Source organism: Lissotriton helveticus, chromosome 6, assembly GCF_964261635.1.
Source record: "Lissotriton helveticus chromosome 6, aLisHel1.1, whole genome shotgun sequence".
Classification (NCBI taxonomy): domain Eukaryota; kingdom Metazoa; phylum Chordata; class Amphibia; order Caudata; family Salamandridae; genus Lissotriton; species Lissotriton helveticus.
Window position 1 is genome coordinate 1,790,109,990 of NC_136067.1, and position 19,178 is coordinate 1,790,129,167.

Genomic DNA, 19,178 nt, shown 5'->3' on the forward strand with positions numbered 1-19,178 from the left:
AGAACAGTACTCTGGGGAGAAAGCAGCAAAAGCTGTCTCCAAGACCAACCCAAAAACAAAGCTCCGAGTGTTTAACTGCATCTTGTTGTATCAGAAGACACAACAGGCATGTGCTGGAGCAGAGACTCGCCTGGAACTTGTCAGGTCACGTGTTGGTATCACATACTCTCTATATGTGAAGCCAACAGCAACCTCCTATCTTCGTCTTAAGTAGCTTCATGCTGTGGAAGGTGAACATAGAAGTGTTTCAAGGCTGTGGTGGGGTACTTTTTCAATATTTTTATTGGGTTCTTTCGACACAACTTTTGACACTCGACAGAACAGTGCACTGCCACCAGCCACTACAATCACAGTGTGGAATAATAGCATTTTTATTAAAAAAACGCTTCATACCACAATCTGGCATTTCTAGGCACTGTTGTTTTCCCCAATTTATTGATACTCAATTCCCTGACCTCAGAAGCATGCAGAGGCCTTGGCACCATCCAAACTCACGCCCTGCAGATCACAGCAGATGTCAGCAGCAAACATTGTTCTGTTAGTGAGACATTATGCGGTGCCTGGTTCCTTAGCTCTATCCTCAGCACAAAGCAGAACCTTTCAGCTGTCCATATGTCTTTAGACTTCGAGCTGAAGGAACCTGCAGCCCCGTGAGTTTCCAGAACATCCTTGCAACATGCTGCAGCAACAATCGTTATTTCTAAGAGACTGGCTCTTCAAGCACTCAAAGGAGAGGTGTGCTTCCTAGCGGTTCTTGCTATTATCCATAATGAATACATGATTGGTTTAGAATGTAATTTTATGCATGGCACAGTTTGCAAAGTGGATTGTTTATATAAGCTCTAAATGTTTGTCAGTTACGGGATCTAGGCATAGGGAAATAAACAGATTCACTCAAGAGTACACATTTTGAAACCGGTTCAGATAAGCTGAGCCAGTGGAGAGGATGTGCACAAATCCAATGACTGCTGGTAACCAAAGGTTGTGCTGCAGCATGTTAATCTCACCAAATATGTGTCCTGGCATTACCTGTCCTCCAAAACAAGATACCGGCTAAACAAACCAGAGCACCGCCCAATGCAGTCCACACACTGGGGAGCCTGTCTGAGCTGTCATTATTAAATGTACACGCGGGCTCCAGGGTTAAATTAGATCGCAAAATCTGGCCCCAATGTATTCATTTCTATAGTTCCTCGAAGCCACTTGACTTCCTCTGCTTGCAGTGTGTCCCTGGGTTGAACCCACTGACAGCTGCAAGCAGTGGAAGTCAAGAGGCTTCGGGAACTATAGAAATGAATACATTTAGTGGGTTGCTTTGAGCCACCACCCACGGACCACTCCAGTGTGGCTGCCTCGGACAGATCCATACACTCAATCACTCACCTGAGGGGTCCCGACTCTCGGGACCTTCTTAGTCTCTGGCGTGGCTGCCTGGCTGGGACGGGCATGGCTTGGGATCGGATGCCTCACGCCAAGTTACACGTACTTTGAATTGTGCTTCAGTGTGCAAAGCACATGACAATGGACCAGGCCAGCCCCACCCACCCTGAAGACTGCGCAGACGCCAAGACAATAAACTGCGCGCCCTCAATTTAATTTATGACCGCCTCGGACGCCCGGCCGGGGCCTTGCACGTGCGCAGTTGAACTTGCACACCATTTTCAAGAGCCACTGAGGCCCCGCCGGTGCCCGGCACTGTGCCCCATTTAATTTATCAAGGAGGCGTACTGCGCAGTGCACACCATCATGATGAAGATTCGTGTGCTTCCAGCTCCACTTCTGAGTTTGAGTGAGGGGGCCCTCGCGGGCCCCTGGAGCACGAGGGCCCACCCGCAACGCGGGGGCTGCGGGGGCCTGTGTTACGCCCCTGGGCACTATCAAGGGCTACCTTTCTGCCCTTTCCACCTTCTTGAGGCTACCTGATCAGCCTTCTTTGTTCAAGTCCCCGATTGTTAATAGATTCTTGAAGGGCATCACTCATATGTTCCCCCCTGTTCCTTTCGTGATGCCCCAGTGGGACTTGAATCTGGTTTTGACTTACCTGATGTGCGCTCCCTTTGAGCCGCTTCAGAACTGTCCTCTACCCCTTCTTACTCTGATGACTGCTTTCCTGGTTGCCATCACCTCTGCTAGGAGAGTGAGTGAGCTCCAGGCTCTTTCCTCTAAACCTCCTTTCCTTTCTGTCCATCCGGACAAGGTTGTGTTGCGGACAAGACCCTCTTTCCTGCCCAAGGTAGTCACAGCCTTTCACATCGGGCAGTCCATCACCTTGCCCACCTTCTTTCCGCCTCCGCATCCTTCGAAAGAGGAAGAGAGGCTCCACCGTCTGGACCCAAAATGTGCGCTCTTGTTCTATTTGGATCGCACATGCCAGTTCTGGGTGGATGACCAACTATTTGTTGGTTATGTGGGTGCTAAGAAGGGACGGGCGGTGCACAAACGGACCATATCTCGGTGGATCGTGTTGTGCATCCAGGCGTGCTACTCTTTGGCTAAAAAGGAACCTCCTGTTGGGCTGAAGGCCCAATCCACTCGGGCCACGGCGACTACTACTGCCCTGGGCCGGGGAGTCCCCTTGCAGGACATGTGTCAGGCAGCTACGTAGGCCTCGCTGCACACGTTCGCAAGACACTACTGTCTGGACAGCCAAGTCCGGAGGGATGGCTTCTTTGGCCGTTCTGTCCTCCAGGACTTTCTTGTGTGATTATTGGTTTGCAGCCCAACCTCCGGGGTTGGTATTGCTGGGGTATCTATTCTAAGGTAAGGAATCTATCACTAACGTGTCTCTTTCAGATGCAGAAGTTACTACTTGTGTAACGATATATCTGTAAGAGACATTAGTTAGTGATAGATTCCTTACCGAGCCACCCATCCTCCCCGTTCTGCGAACCAATATCTAGGGTTACGGTCATCCCCTTTCAGGGCCCTAGTTTCATGGCACCAGTGTTGGTTTTTATCCTGGCTCTGCGCTTCTGGCGCGGAAAAGCGGTGTATAAAAACTGACGTCAGCACGCGGAGGCAGCGTCTAAGTACTCCGACGTCATTACGACGCGGACGACGCCTACCGACGCGCATGCGTACTGCTACGCCAAAAATGTCCGGATCCAGTCTGACGCCTGGGGATATTCTAAGGTAAGGAATCTATCACTAACTAATGTCTCTTACAGATATATCGTTACACAAGTAGTAACTTGTCCAATAGGCTTTATAGATACTGGGTTCTGCAGCTCACAGTATTTTGGAGTTTTCACATCTCGTTTTTTCATGCACTGTGTCATCCAAAATCATCGAGAGGCAAAAGAATGAGCAACAAACCCACGTCTTGAGTGCATCTGATATTTGGGAATTGAGTCATGTTTGTGGTGCCTCGTGCATTCATGCACAGTAAGGCCATTTTGAAGTGGAAGTCAAAAATATATATAGGAAGTCAGGCAAGCAGCTGTTGAAATCAAAATGCTGTTCTTGCAAGAGTTGCAAATCTAGGCACCCACATAGAAAGACATGAGCAGATAAATCTGCATTCTTTGAACTCGTCCAAATCTCAAGAAAACAAAAAAACAAATACATTTCCCACTGCATTCGCTGAGAGAGGCTGTTCAAGACACCATGTTGGCCATAATAAAAATGCATTCGACTGAGACACCTGATGCAAATTCCGCAGTTCCTACTATCGTAACATCAGCAACATTATCAGACTTTGTATCGATGCTGGATGGCTTCAGCCCCCCTCGCTCCCCCCCCCCCAATTAACTTCGGGCTTCACCTACTGAATTTGTTGAGGAACTAAACAATCCTTTTCTTCACAGGCACAAGAAGGCGACCTTGCATGCTTCTGTCCTTCAAAGCCATTGGCAACAGGGTTGATTCCTGCCCAAGGCTATTTAATTTGTCTTCAAAATTATCATAAGATTTAGACTTAATTTTACGTACTGCCATATATTTTCAATGAGGACCAGTAAAGTGAGCGAGCATTCCTACTGGAATTACAGTTATGGGACTGCTACAAGACTTATAAAAGGAGAGTGTGCTATTCCAGAATGCCCCCCTTCAGAAAATACTTTTGCGTTCACATTGATGGCAAAGAAATGCTTTAGCACACTGCTGTTATGACAACTGTTCTATGTAATTCTTGCTTTTCAGTGAGGCACTGTTAGGCATGATGAAGCTGGTGTGGTAGGAAATCCACAGTCCATGCTGGCATTTAGCAGACAAGATGCAAAACAATGTATATGCCAGTATTATCGTTTGGAGCCATCCTGTCTTCTGACCTGAGGTCCGAGTGCCTCGTATTATGTACGAGCAACATAATTTTCGCAGGACATGCTGTCCCATTGCAAACGCATACAGTGCAGATAAACAACTATTATATGGAATGAGAACATATAGAGGAAGCTGTGTAATTAGTGGGTGGTGGATGTTTAACGTAGACTTATTACAAATACATGTACATATGGTCTACAACTCTTTGCGAGTGTTAAACTATTGTGTAATTAGCTTACGAGTGGATCCCTGGGAGTGGTATTGAAGAGAGTGAGCAAATTTAAAGCATAGCTGTTCAGGGTTGAGAAGAGAATTATGTCAGAAACCAATTATGTTTTTGCAGCTCAGATAAGTAATTTGTAGAGCTGTCATCATGAAATTACTAGTAGGTAGGACTTCGTTTGTGAAAATTATAAAAGTTTTTTGTGGCAAAGATGAGCATCTTGTCTAATTGGATACAGTGACATGGGCGACCTACTACGAGACTATAATCAACCTAGTGTGTAATTTACTCATAGTTCATAACTCTTATGTTCAACAAAAGCTCACCAACTTTACAAAAACATTGCCAGATAAGTCTCAAAGTTTTTGACTCAGGGTACCACTAAAATAACACAGCTGAAAGTAGAGCTCAATAAGGTATGGGATTGCAGCTTCAAGGAAGAGGGAGAATTGGGCATTAGCTGAACTTCAATATAAAGAACAACCTGTAAGAAAAAAAGACCACTTGGCCGAAAACGTAATAGTTAAGAAGCTGTGTGTTTAGACAATAAATGGACTTTCCCAGTCTCAGGAAGGAAGTTCTAAAGCAGGCACCTTATGCATCAGCAGGAGGTTTCCTTCCCTTTTCTTCAGATCAAGTTTTCCTGTTCAGTAAAGGCAGAGCAATACACCTGACTCCTGTTGTCTCTGTCCTTTACAGAAAAAGATGATTTCTTACAGAATGTCATGGAAATCCGCTTAGCAGCATTGTTTCACGTGGCTCTCAGCTCTCGGCTCTTATTGACAGCAACCCCTAGACTTCTGCTTTACATCATTATACCAACTTCATTTCTTTGCTAAACACTCTATTGCAAAAGATGCCCAGGAGGTGTGTTCTACAGAAATCTGAAAATGGAAGATCTAACTCCGAGAGATGTCATTCTCCTTCTAATGACAGCCCACTCTGGCATGAGAGAATCAAAGAAAAATCCCATCCTTCTTGACATATCCTCTCTCACTCTGTGTGGTTAGAGCCTACTCTGTGTCTTTTAGATCCCCTCCTTTCAGGTAAAATAATTGTATTTGGTCGCTATTGACAAACATGATAATAAGGCTTGGAAGGCTCTCTGAGACTGTTTTCTGTCGTGCTGGAAGAGAGTGCGTTTTCAATCCCAGCACATATTGTGTTTTTAGTGGGGGGGGGGGGGGGGTGTATTTTCCAGGGGAGTCATGTTTTTTTTTAATCAATTCTTTTTGGACAGCGTAATGGGGGTTATAATGCTATCTCCCTCCCACTAGGACTAATTGCGCTCTCCTGATTGCGGGGTACATCCGTGCGAGTGGACCCGCCATCTTTGGAGTTAGCGTTGCAGCTTTCTACGCCAGTTGGGCATAAAAATAGATGCAGGCGCGCACCGCTTGGAAGTCTCTCTGTGACTGTTGTCTGTCGTGCTGAAAGAGGTGGCAGTGCGTTTTCAATCCCAGCACGTATTGTGTTTTTAGTGGGGGGTGTGTATTTTCCAGGGGTCGTGGTTTTTTAATCAATTTTTTGGGGACAGCTTAAGGAGGTGATAATTCTATCTCCCTCCCGCTAGGACTAATTGCGCTCTCCTGATTGCGGGCTCCGTCCGTGCGAGCGGACCCGCCATCTTTGGAGTTAGCTTTGCAGCTCTCCATGCCGGTTGGGCATTAAAATAGATGACGGCGCGAGCTCGCAGCGGGCGTGCGACAGGCAAGCCCGTCTGCGCCCGTCCGCGTTAAGGACGCGTTCAGCGCCAGCCACGCTGCCCCTTTTCCTGGATATCTGGGATCTGTTGGAGGTGGGTGTCCCATTAGTTATACTAGCTTCACTATATCGGTGAGTGGGGCAAAGACAAGGGGGACTTCAGATTTGCGGAATCAGCTTCCCTGACCTCTGACTTTACGAATAAAGATCTTTTGCCTAGTGGGCTTTTGAAAGTAAGATCTTTGCCGACGCATAGTGTAGAAATTCAATTGTTGTTGGAACTTCATGATCTGTAGGTTCTGTTTATGACATAAACCTGGACCCACCCAGAGTGTGATGTTGACCCCGGTTTGGCTTGCCCGCCCGGTTATAAAATATGCCACAAACCAAGACAGAGGGGGAGGGAGGGGTGGGATCATGGTGATCTATAAAGGCTCGTGGGATTTGGTCACTACTGACATTGATGAGGTTGAAGGATTTGAATTATTAGGATTTGCCATTAAAAATGTTCACGCCCATGTCACAGGGATTATTTGCTATAGACCCCCAGGGGCTTTTACGGTGCTTCAGCAGCAGTCGCTGCTGGAGATTTTTACCAACTTCGCCACTGCCCATCGTAAATTGGTCATCTTGCAAGATTTCAATCTTTGGTTGAACGGATCCCTTGATTCAGGTTACTTTAATGTTCTCCACTCGTGTGAGGGTCTTGGCCTCTTCCAGCAGGTGGCAAAAGCAACTCATAAGGAGGGGCACATACTTGATCTGATATTTTCCGAAGTGCATCATCTTAACATTATGGAAATTCTGCCTTTGGTTTGGTCTGACCACTTTTTTTTTTAATTTTCTGTCGACATTGCTAATTATGATTCCCGAGAAGCAGGTGCTATAAGTGACTATGTTGGTAGAGACTGGAAGGCGCTTCTGCGCAAGCGTGGTTTAGCCCCATTATTTCAGGTAGAAGATTCCTTTTCGTCAGACAAGCAGGTAGAAGAAAATTATACTTCCCTCTGTGTGAAGATTACTGCAGTCTTAGACGCATTCGCCCCGCTAAAGAATCATAGAAGATGGGGCAGACCATCGGCTCCGTTGTTCAATGACAACTTAAGAAACCTGAAACTTGATTGTAAATGTGCAGAGGACGTGGAGGCGGGGTTATATGGATAAGGATAAACACACTTGAGGATCTAAAATCTTGTGTTATAAAAAGAAGATTAATAGGGTCAAGGCAGAATATTTCTCGAACATGATTCTTAATACCCCTAACACTTCCAAAAGTATCTTTAATATCTTGAACAGTCTTACTAGCCCTGAGTGCACAAAAAAGCGGATACCCCCTTCCCAGGAACTTTGTAATAATTTGGCTAAGTTCTTTCACGATAAAATTAAAACCATTATTGATGAGTTGCGGGGGGGGGGGGGGGGGATCTTCAGCAAGTGGCCTCTGGAACCACTGATACCTTAGGTTTCAGCGATATTGTGGAGAGTGGCACTGATGTTTCTATCACCTTCTCAGATAGTGTGACTGTTAATTATTTAACTGAGTTTGTGCCTTTGACTGTGGAGGACTTCTGTAAGGTAGCGCGTGGTATTTCCTCGAGTTCTCCTTTTGACCCCGTGCCACACAAAATTTGGAAAGAGTTTGAGGCAGAATTGTTTCATACTCTTTGGTTAATTTGTAATCAGTCCCTCACCAGTGGGGTAGTGCCATCCTATTGGAAATAGGTATTGGTGACTCCTTTGTTAAAAAAGCCTTCTCTTGACCCGGAATGTCCTAAGAATTATAGGCCGATCTCTCTTCTGCCTTTTCCGGCCAAAATTACAGAATGACTGGTCAGTAGGAGTCTCTAACCATCTGGAGCAGCATAAACTGCTGGAAGAGGCTTAGTTTGGTTTTCAACCTGCTCATGGTACGGAGTCGGCCCTGGTGACAGTGATGGACGAGCTTCGGATGCGGGCAGACAGGGGTCAGGCAGCTATTCTTATTCTGCTTGACCTGTCTGCCGCTTTCGACACGGTCAACCCTGGGAATCTGTTGAGTAGGCTGAGAGAGGTGGGGGATGTGCTGTGCTCTTGAGTGGTTCCAGTCTTTCCTCTCGGATAGAAAGCAGGCAGTGTCCCTCCCCCATATCAAACTGCTTTGACTAACATCACACATGGCGTGCCACAGGGCTCGGCAATCAGCCCGATTCTATTTAACATCTATATGAAACCCCTGAATGCGGTCATTAACGAGCATAATATTAACATCGTAAATTATGCTGACGATACGCAGCTTATTCTCTCCTTGGAGGGAGAGCAGTCAACCTCATTGGAAGAGTTCCATTGCTGCTTGCGTGATACGGCTCTGTGGCTGAAGGGTAATTCACTGCAGTTTAATGCAGGCAAGACTGAGGTGCTCTACTGCTCAGCGGATAGGGTCCCTTCTGTGCTGCCCAGTAACTTCTGGCCTAGCGGTATGTCAACCGCAGTTAGACCAGCTGATACGGTCCGCAACCTGGGAATCATGTTTAACAATAAGCTGACAATGGAGGCTCAGATTACTAAAACGGTGGGCAGCTGCCTAGCGATTATTAGATCTCTGTGGAAAATCTTTCCCTTGCTGTTCCTCCAGTCGCGTGCGTAAGTTGCACAGAGCACCATCCTGAGCAGATTAAATTACTGCAATACCCTTCTGTTAGAATCTCCAAAAATTCTCTTGGATAGACTTCTTACGATTCAGTCCACGACAGCCAAACTAGCCTTGGGCTTAGAAAGTCCTCTTCCTCTCGGGCCATGGCAGAATTGCATTGGCTCCCGCTGGGACAGAGAATTCAGTTTAAGTCCCTATGCTTAGTGTTTAAAGCCCTGCACGGGCTGAGACCTGTCTCTTTGCAGAGGAAATTTGAGTGATATGTTCCAGTTAGAAGCCTTCGTTCCTCTTCGGCGAGCTTAGTTAAAACTTCGAGGTTCAGGAAAGTCAAAGCGGGTGGTAGAACCTTTGGGGTAGCAGCTGCCAGACTTTGGAATGGACTCTGGGTGGCCTTTTTTCTGCCTCTCTTTTCGCACGTTTCCACACTGTACTCTGAGTTTGCCAGCGCCAGGATGCCTGTTAGGTGACAGAGCGCATTACAAATGAAATAAATAAAATTAAAATAAATAAGACTGTTGCATTATGAGGGCTCTGAATATTGTCAGGTGTTAACCCTACTGCAGGAGAGGGAATGTGAATGACCAGGATTGCCTGAGAGCTCCACCACTGACCGGTGAGCTGAAAGGCTTAACTGTGACACGCTTATAATAGTTTCAGAAACAACATAAATGATAATTATCCATTATGCAACTTATTTACTATATTTTGGTCTTTGAGAATGAGGATTCTAAGTAGCTGGGGTTACCGAAAAGTAGTGGTTAGTCAAACTGTACACTTTTGGAAGATCGGAACTGTCTTAAACTACTTACTGATAACATAACAGCTAAGCTCTTGTTATTTTGTTTTTAGTTTAAGTGTAAGTACAATTTAATTTGAGATTTGAAGACTAATCATGTGGGCCTACCTTGTCAAAGATGCAATGTTAAATGTAGAAACAAAATGTGCTATGTAGTAAATGGTGCATTCCACTGAATTGTGTTTAGAAGTTCTGCACTGCCCAAGGGTCAAATTACCAGCTATTCAGGTAAAGTGGGGGAGTAATCAATAGAAGATGAATTTCCTACAAGTGGTTAAAATATATATATATGGACTCATGGATTACTAAAGTATGTTCTAATATTTTTTATATCTACTTCTGTCATTAATGTTATTATCTGATATCTATTACTTTGTATTTTATACTTCCTACTTAACTCAGCGTTTTTGTGGGGTTTCTGTCAACTTGAACTCAGACCCCTGCTATTTAAAGGAAGAGCCATGGATACATCAATCGAGCTTTGGCCACATCTTCATGTGAGCACTTACTTAGTACTGTTTTTCTTTTTTAAAAAAGCTTATCTAAAGTGAATTCAGCTTCTCGATATGTTTGCAATTCTACTGTGCCAAGATATTTATTAAACACATACCTACTTATGGACTGGAGGATAGGTGAAGTCCTGGTAAGTGCTCCTGAGTCTTCTGTAATTCTCTAAGTTGAGTATTACTAGAGCCATTATCAACATTGGTTACAAAATTTATGTTTTTCAAGTTGGTGATCTTGAGAAGGCCTCTCATATTTAACAATTTGACTACTACATTGAGTTACTGAAGTATAGACTATGCTGGCTTTAACTTGAAGATACCTAGAATTTATAACAAAGCAATATAACCGGGTTTTGCCTGTAATTATTTTAGACTCCCGGCTTAAGAGCACGCCCTGGAAGACTGCAGTGGTTTGCTGAGAAATGCATTACTGGCAACCAGGTGAGTGAATGCATTCACTGCCTGGTATCATTACATTGTTGGATAGAATTTTCTTTTTTTTATTGAGCCATCCACCCCCCTACTGGTTGTATTAACCAAGCAGCTTAGACCCTCTTCGACTTGAATTGAATTCATGTTGTAACTAAAGAAGACTCAAATCTACTTTTCAGAAAGTCGGACAATTGTGAACAGAAAAAAAATCTTTTGTGCAAAAACAGGATCTTGTAGTTCTTGAATTAACACACAAAGCCTAATTTTCCACCCCTGGTAAACAAACACGTCCAGCTTAATGAATCAGTCTTTCACAGAGCAGCTTGTGGAGCTTTGTCCGCTCTTGGTATTGCATCAGTTAGAATAATGTTTCTCCAGTGATTACATGAAATGCTTTTATTGCAATGCTTGTACAGCACCAGAAAGATACGAAGGGCCGAATCAAAAAGAAAAGAATATTTTTAGAGCCATGCCTAAACCTAAAAATGCAAGCAGGCGTATACCAGTCTCCTTTGCTATTGCTGACTTCTGTAACAACTCTTTTGTTGTGTTGGAGTTGGCCCCTTAGGTGAAAGTGTCAAACAACAAATTATGTGTCCATTCCTGTTGCCCCTACCCCTGTCTCTGTGAAGCGCTCTGATATCCGTAAGGATCTTGTTCGCGCTATATAAAACTTTGAATAAATAAATAAATGTGTTACATTTTCTTTAGGTGGTATGTTATTCTGTGGGAACAGAGGAGAAACTGTATTAATTTAAACAGATTAGAAGTTATTGGTATCATTTTATCTTTTAATGTTATTTTGAACTTTTAATTGAGGTACGGACTTCTGACATGCCCTTTGGTTTTCTCTTTGTTTCTGTTAACTTTCCTAGAACATAAAATGTAAATGAAGCGCAACTAAAAATTAAGCACATACATAGTATCGCCCAGATAGAGAAACAACCAGACAAGTCAAATTTACGTAGACAGAGGAACAGATTTTTATCATTAACTATGCTCAAAGTGAGACATGTGTAAATGAAAAGATTCAGTAATTGCATCAATTATTGTTTCTTTCTTCAGATGGAAACCCTAGAAAACTTTGTAGAAATGACTCAGAAGCTGTTTGAATGTGACAGAGATGAGATGTACTTCTACCTACTAAAGCTGTGCAGTAAGTTTGTTTTTAATGGGCAATTAGATTAATAGAATGTGTTTAGGGGTTACGAGACATCTCTAATGTATCAGTTGGATTAGTAAATTAAGATTTAGTGATGTCATATTTCTGCTGCGCATAGATTGCAATGTGATCACAATGGAGCCTAACCCCGTTCCTCATATGTCCTTTTCCAAAGATAATTCATGTTGGTCCCAGCACTGACACTCATTACCCCCAATCTACTGTACCCCACACTCAAGCACTGTTAGTGTTAACGGTATTTCCCCTCTCCTGCCTCTTCTTCCTTTTCTAAAGTATCCTAAGTTGTGCTCGGGAGTGCTTTCTTTTCTGTACGTTCATGAGTGATTCTTCTTTACCAACGCTGTGCTGCCAGGTTATAATGTTAACTTATGTGGTGTCCTTTTTACATAGAAGTGTACTTTACTTGCAGTTGTATATTTTCCATCTTTAAAATTCCTTCCCCTTTCTCAATTTATTTTTTTACTCTGCATCTGTAATATCCTGTGTTTACTGTATTGATACTTGCACTCTGATAATTATTATAATAAAGCAGTCTAATGCCATTGGGTCATGTTCATGTTATGTAAAACCTAATAAGTAAGCTCTGGTCATCGCTACTATATACCTTAAACTTTGAAGAACACTGGTGCTGTAGTGCAACCATTAGACTTCATTAGATGGAAAGGAGAAATGAGTCCCTTTCTTAAGGTCAACATCATAAATGTGACTACTTATCCTCACCTGATTTTAGCTGAAGCAAAATTAGTTTGTTGTAGAATTGAGTGTTCACAATAGCAGTAAGGGAAATAAGTTATTCATGATGGATCCAAAATATTGAAGATTAGACTAGGTATCAACACAAAGAAAAAAAAGTCTTATTCAAAGCATAAACCAGCTCTGGGCAGTAGGTTTGCCTATGCAAGACCTATTGGCAATGCCAGTTAAAAAAATATATATATTTTGCACAGCAGTACAGGCTGCTGTCCAAAACTGAAATTCTCACCTGTGGCGATTGAAAAAATAATAAACCACTCTCCTGACGTGCCTGACATTCTGGGGCCGCCTTCTTAAGTTTTCAAGGAAGTAAGCAACCTTGAAATTACCATTGGCTCTAAGCTATCAATGAATGCCCAAGTGGAGAAGTTACAAGATCAAGCTTCCTTACTATGAAAACTTTGCAACGCATAATCCCACACCTAGGATTCTACGCAAGGTATAAGCTACTATCTCTCTTGTACTCTCTAAACTTGATTACGCCATTGGCCTCTACAATGGATCACCTCTATCAACTTAAAAAGATTACAACAAATTCAAACTTTGCTGCCAGGCTACTCCTACATGTAAAGCCACCAGACCACATCTCCCCAGCCTTAAGGCCCCTATATTGGTTACTCATTGCCAGACGATCCAGTTTCAAGCGGCTCTGTATCACACACAAAGCACCACATGGAACAGGACCACTTCATCAGAAAGAAAATCACAAAATGCATACAACAAAGAAACTTCCACTCCAGATTGGCACTCTACCTCAAAATGCCAGCATTCAAGAATCAAATACATGGGTGGAACATCTTTCTCTGTTAAAGCAGCCAAACTATGGAGTTCATTACCCCCAAACATAAGATCCACAGATAACCATCTTATCTTCAGGAGATTACTCGAGAGCTGGCTTTTCCCTGTTTGACACCCTTATTCAAAATACAAATGTACAGCAATAGTATGCACAAGACACCAATGGTGCATGTATGTGTGTATACTTTAACTATATGTATGTATTCAGATACGTGCACCCTTTGTAAAAATGCACATATTACTTATTAATACAAATATATACACTTTCTTATATGTATGCTCAACAAACATATATTTTACTTACTACTAAAATATATAAACTCATATTTATTAAATGTATATAGGTTATTACATAAATACCAAATGTATTTGACTACATGCTTATGGATCTTTATGATCACTCATATCACAACATATAATAATGCAGAAAGTATGTGTAAATGTTAACTATTCAATATACTTATAACAAAATCAATACATCAAAATAATGAAAGCAAATACTAATTCATGGAAAAAACCCAGACAAAAATGTATGTATCGCTCTATTTGTTTCTATACTTACTAGAGGAATTTAAATATATAGTACGTGTGTGTGTGTGTATATATATATATATATATATATATGTATGTACCTTTATCATTACATCCATATACAAGTAGATCAATACATCAATGACATATAAGATGAGTATATGATTATGGATTTATTTTTCCTATAATACATCTGTAAAAAATGTTTAAATATGATTATAAAAATTGTATCTTCAAATGCTTCACTATTAAAATATTGAGGGACAAATATACATTTAAAAACCCCCACATTTTTAAATCTTAATTTAGAGCAAAAATGAAAGGCCTGAATTTGTAAATATATCAATGCATGTACATATCGAACTTTATCTAGTACAATTTTATATCTCCTGCTTTTTGCCATATGCACATTAACATCTCTATGTAAGTATACCTCTTGTGTGGTCATGTATTCACATATTTATATACTTTTCTCCCACCGCAGAGAAAAAAAAGTTGACTAATCTCCCCAAACCTCATCAAATCACCATCTATGACTCATCCTATCCCTCTTCCAAAATGTGCCCTACTTCCACTCTATAACTTAACCCACACCTCTTTTACTACTATGAACTCCCAAACTATTCTTTCCAAACTCTTCACTCCTCTATCTATTCTTTATTCTTTTCATTCAACTAACACTCACATGTCTTCTACTCCCATCACTCCCAATTACAATTTTTATTTCCCGCTATTAAACCACCACTAATCCACCTTTGCATTCCGTAGTAGTGTGCTACTCGCCAATAAGCCTCCTCAATGCCTCGTATGGGGTAGTAAGCACTATATGAATACAACTACAATTACTGTTAAGCCATGTTGCACAACATCCCATGGCGGGAGGGACGCCTAGCTGCCAGCGTGACATCGCAAACTTCGGAAGGAAGGTCAAAAGCTTTGAACTGTCGCTGCTCAATCTCCACACAAGGAGGTGGAGGCTGGGCAGGTTCGGGTGGATGGCCATCCCCTGCTGCTGCGTCAGAAGATCCTCCCGAAGGGGCGGTCTGATCAGAGAATCGATAGCCATGCTTAGGAGCTCTGGGTACCAGACTGTTTGTGCCAGTCTGGTGCCACAAGAACGACTTGGGCTCGGTCACGCTTGATCTTCTTCAGAACTTGGGGCAGAAGTGGTACAGACAGAAAGGCATACAGGAGACCACAACTCCACTTGCAACAGAAAGCGTCGCCGAGCAAGCACCGCATTGTAAACTCCAATGCGCAGAAGTGCTGACATTGCGCATTTTCTTTGGTGGCGAAAAGATGTAACCAAGGGACTCCCCATTGCTGAAAGAGACCTTGCACCACCTCCGAATGAAGATGCCATTCGGGATCCACCAGGCACAGACGGCTGAGTTTGTCCGCCCTGGTGTTCAGAGAACATGACAGGTGTTGAACCACCAGAGTAATGCCCTGATGTTCCTGCCATGTCCAAAGGCGAAGAGCCTCTTTACAAAGGGTCCAAGACCCCACCCACCCTGTTTGTTGCAGTACCACATGATGGTGGTGTTGTCTGTGAGCACCTGCACTGGGAGGGAAGGAATGCCTTCAGTGCCAAGCAGATTGATATGGAGCTCGTACTCCGCCAGAGACCAGACTCCTGTGATCTCCACCTCTCCCAGGTGGCCGCCCCATCCCGGGAGTGATACATCTGTCACCACAGTGAGGTCTGGTTGGGGAAGAGAGAGTGATCTGCCTCTGACTCAATCCTGGTTCGTTAGCCACCACTGCAGTTGTTGCGCAGTTTCCTCGAGATCTGGACGTAGTCCCACTGCAGAGCCTGAATATGCCATCTGGCATAATGCACCTGCAGGATGCAGAATGGCCAGACGGTGTGAATGGCCTTAGGGCCATTCACACCGAAATCAGGGAGAGAGGCTGAAACATCATTATCATAGCCTGAATATCCCGGACTGGCTGATCGGGAGAATAGCCCCGAAACCGCACTGTTTCCAGAACATCCCCGATGAAAAGGAGAGACTGAGAGGGGAGTAAGTTGTGACTTCAGCATGCTAATAGAGAACCCGAGTGAATGCAGAAGGTCCGCTGTAGTATGGAGGTGGGAGACAACAGCCCAGGGCGAGCCCGCCTTCAACAGCCAATCGTCAAGATAAAGGAAGACTGTAACCCCTGATCTGTGCAGGTGAGCTGCGATCACCGCCATCACTTTCGTAAACACCCGAGGGGCACTGGTAAGGCCGAAGGGGAACACAGTAAATTGAGAATGCTCGTGGCCTACTGTGAACCGTAGGTAATGTCTGTGGGCTTGCAGGACGAAAATGTGAAAATAGGCGTCCTGCAAATCCAACACCACCATCCAGTCTCCAGGGTCGGGGGCAGATAGAACTTGAGCCAAGGTTAACATTTTGAACTTCACTTTCCAGAGGAAGCGGTTGAGGGCCCTGAGATCCAGGATAGGACGCAGGCCTTTGTCCTTCTTGGGCACCAGAAAGTAGCTGGAATAACAACAGCAACCTACTTCTGGCGCAGGGACCCTCTTCATAGCTCCCTTGGCCAAGAGAGCTGAGACTTCCTGGCAGAGAAGTGCCAAATGTTCCTCTGACATGCGATTGAAAGACGGCAGCATGGAGGGATGGGTAGTCTTGAAGGGGATGGAGTAGCCCCTTTGGACTATCTGCAAAACCTACCTGTCTGACGTGATGGATTACCAGTGGGGGAGGTGATGGCCAATCCTGCCGCCCAATGGCTGCTGATGGGCCTGGGAGGTCAGACTATGAGTGTTTGGAAGCTGCTGCGGGGGAAAGGGTGGAATGGCCCGCCCACTGGTTCCCAGACCCGCGTCGCTGGGTCCCACGTCCTTGGGACCCAGCGATGGAAAGGCTGGCATGCTAGTGTGGACCGGTGGCTAGACTGGGTCAGACCTGGTGGGGAACCCCTTCCGTAGTCACGAAAGGGGCAAAAGGCAGACTGTGGTGGGCGGGAAGACTCAGCGAGGCCCAAGCATCTGTCATTAGCCGAGAATCCTTGAAGCGCTCTAGCGCAGTCTGCCTTGTCACCAAAAAGGCGAAGGGCATGTCCAGCAGGGTTGATTGAACATACCCTGAAAAACCAGATGTCCTCAACTGTGCATAGCGCCGAAGTGCTACAGACGTGGCAATCGTTCTGCCTAGTGAGTCGTGGTATTCAGTCCAGATCTGATAATGAATTTGGTTGCGTTTCTCTCATCCGCCACTGCCTGGGAGAGAATGGTCCGGGCCGCCTCCGGGCACTGAGGCAGCAACTGCGCAACCGTGTCCCAGACTGTAGGGATGTAACAGCCCAAGTAGGCATGTGGTATTCATGGTCCGCAGTGCCAAGCTGGAGGAAGAGAACATGCGCTTTCCAAGATGATCCATCTTCTTGGATTCCCTGTCCTGGGGTGCAGAAGGGAATGAGCCCTGAGAAGAGGAAGTTTTGATCATGAAGCTCCCAGGTGAAGGGTGTTGGGTGTGGAAAATGGGAACGCCCGGAGCCAAGCGGTGGCGGCGGGCAGTCGTCAATTCCACAGGAGCCCTTGTGCTGGGATTGGACCAAGGGCTCAGAAGGACGTTCGTGAGGAATTCGGAGGAAGTTGCCGCCGGTTGAAGCACCTCTGTCAGGAGGTTAGTCCTGACTGCCACTGTAGGGCGCTCCAGGCCCAAGGCCTCAGCTGCCCTACACACCACCACTGCATAGGACACATCCTACTCCGTAGTCACGGTAGGGGGAGAAAGCATGCCAAAGTTTGGGGAGGTGTCCAGACCACTGGCGTCACCCAATTCCTCTCCAGTCCGGTTCTTCCAATTGACCTGTCAAAGGGTCCAGCAACCCCCCCCCCCCCCCCCCCCCCCCCCCCCCATCACCAGCCTCAGGGCGATAGGGAATACCTGGGATGAACAAGGGAACAAAAGTACCCTATGGCATCATCAGATTCAACGTCGATCGATCCAGCTCCATGCCAGGGAAGGTCCAGGGCCCCCAACCAGCTCCACCGGAAACAAAGGCATGCCAGCGGAGTCAGGTTGCCCAAAGATTCATTGAAGGGCCTCATAGAACGTGCGAAGTTGGGCGGGGGGCACCATGGCTCCCAGAAACGAGGGGTTGTCATCCCTGATTCAGTTACTGGAGACTGGAGACTTAGAGCCGACGACACTCCGGATCCCAAGTCAAGTCAGCCGACCGACGGTGAGAAGGCGACGAGTGATGGTGCTTCTTCGCTGCCTTCTTGTGTTTTGATTTACCCGAAGAGTGCGAAGGCTTGGAGTTGTGGTGACACCGCAACCAGTCTCGAGACCTTCCCTTTGAGCGAGATCGGGAGCCAACTGCTGCGCCTCCAAAAGCTTTCAGGGCCCCTCCCCCGAAGACTTCAGATTCATTGCCCGACGGTCGGTGCACGATTTCGGGTCGTGCTCCAGGCACCAGAGGCACACGAGGTACAGATCCATCACAGACATCAGCTTGTGACAGGAGTCACAAGGCATGAAGCCGGTCCGTCGATGGAACATCCCTCGCGCACCAGGAGTCAGACTCGAAAAAAGACGTCGACAAAAGTGGAAAAATGTTAGTAAAAAAATTACTAAGGGCAAGCTTTCACCGGATCTGCCCTAGGCTGGCGCTGAAAAAGAAACCACTGACGTCAGCGTGCAAGGGTGGCATCTAAGTAGGCACCACAACATCATCCTGGAAACCACAACGCCACCTTCCGACTCGCAGGGCTACTGCTTAGGGAAAAATTCTCCGGATCCAGTCTGACGCCTGGGGGTAATTCTAAGGTAAGGAATCTATAACAAATATGTCTCTTACAGATAAGATACATCGTTAGCGAAGGTAAGTAACTTGTTCTTTATGATCCTTCAAGTGTAGAATCAAGAGGAAGTGATAGCATTGATTTGTTCTGTATAAGTTTATCATCAATTAATACTCCCAAATTCCGAGTCTTTGTAACTGGTGTAGGAAGTACACCCAATCTTGCGGCCAGCAGGCGGGGAGTCCAAAAAGAGGGCTAGGAACCAAACAGCAGAACTTCCATATATCCAGAGTTCAGCTTCAAACAATTCTCTTCCATCCAACCACTGACTGCCAGCATGCAGTAGCGGAATCTAGACCCTACCCCATTATCACCACAGGCCAGGGACACGACCGTTTGTGTGTTGTCTGCATAGGAAGCAAGGGAAAACTCAATAGATCTTATTCATTTAGCTAGACAGGTGACCTAAACATTAAATAAAGTAGGACTAAGCGAGGACCCCTGAGAGACCTTGCAGGGTAAAGAAAAAGGCTGGGAGACAAACTCACCAAATGCTACGAACTGTTCTCTGCCCAGGAGGAAAGAGCTTAATAGAGCCCAA

The 19,178-nt window shown here is 45.1% G+C and overlaps 1 protein-coding gene across 1 annotated transcript in view; it reads left to right on the forward strand.

Annotated features, from left to right (window-relative positions):
- LRPPRC (leucine rich pentatricopeptide repeat containing) overlaps positions 1–19,178 on the forward strand; it is an 848,306-nt gene that overhangs the window by 585,842 nt on the left and 243,286 nt on the right. Inside the window, exons 26-27 of the mRNA XM_078649683.1 lie at positions 10,491–10,559; positions 11,616–11,706. Coding sequence (XP_078505809.1) covers positions 10,491–10,559; positions 11,616–11,706 — 160 coding nt within the window. The remainder of the gene's footprint in view (positions 1–10,490; positions 10,560–11,615; positions 11,707–19,178) is intronic.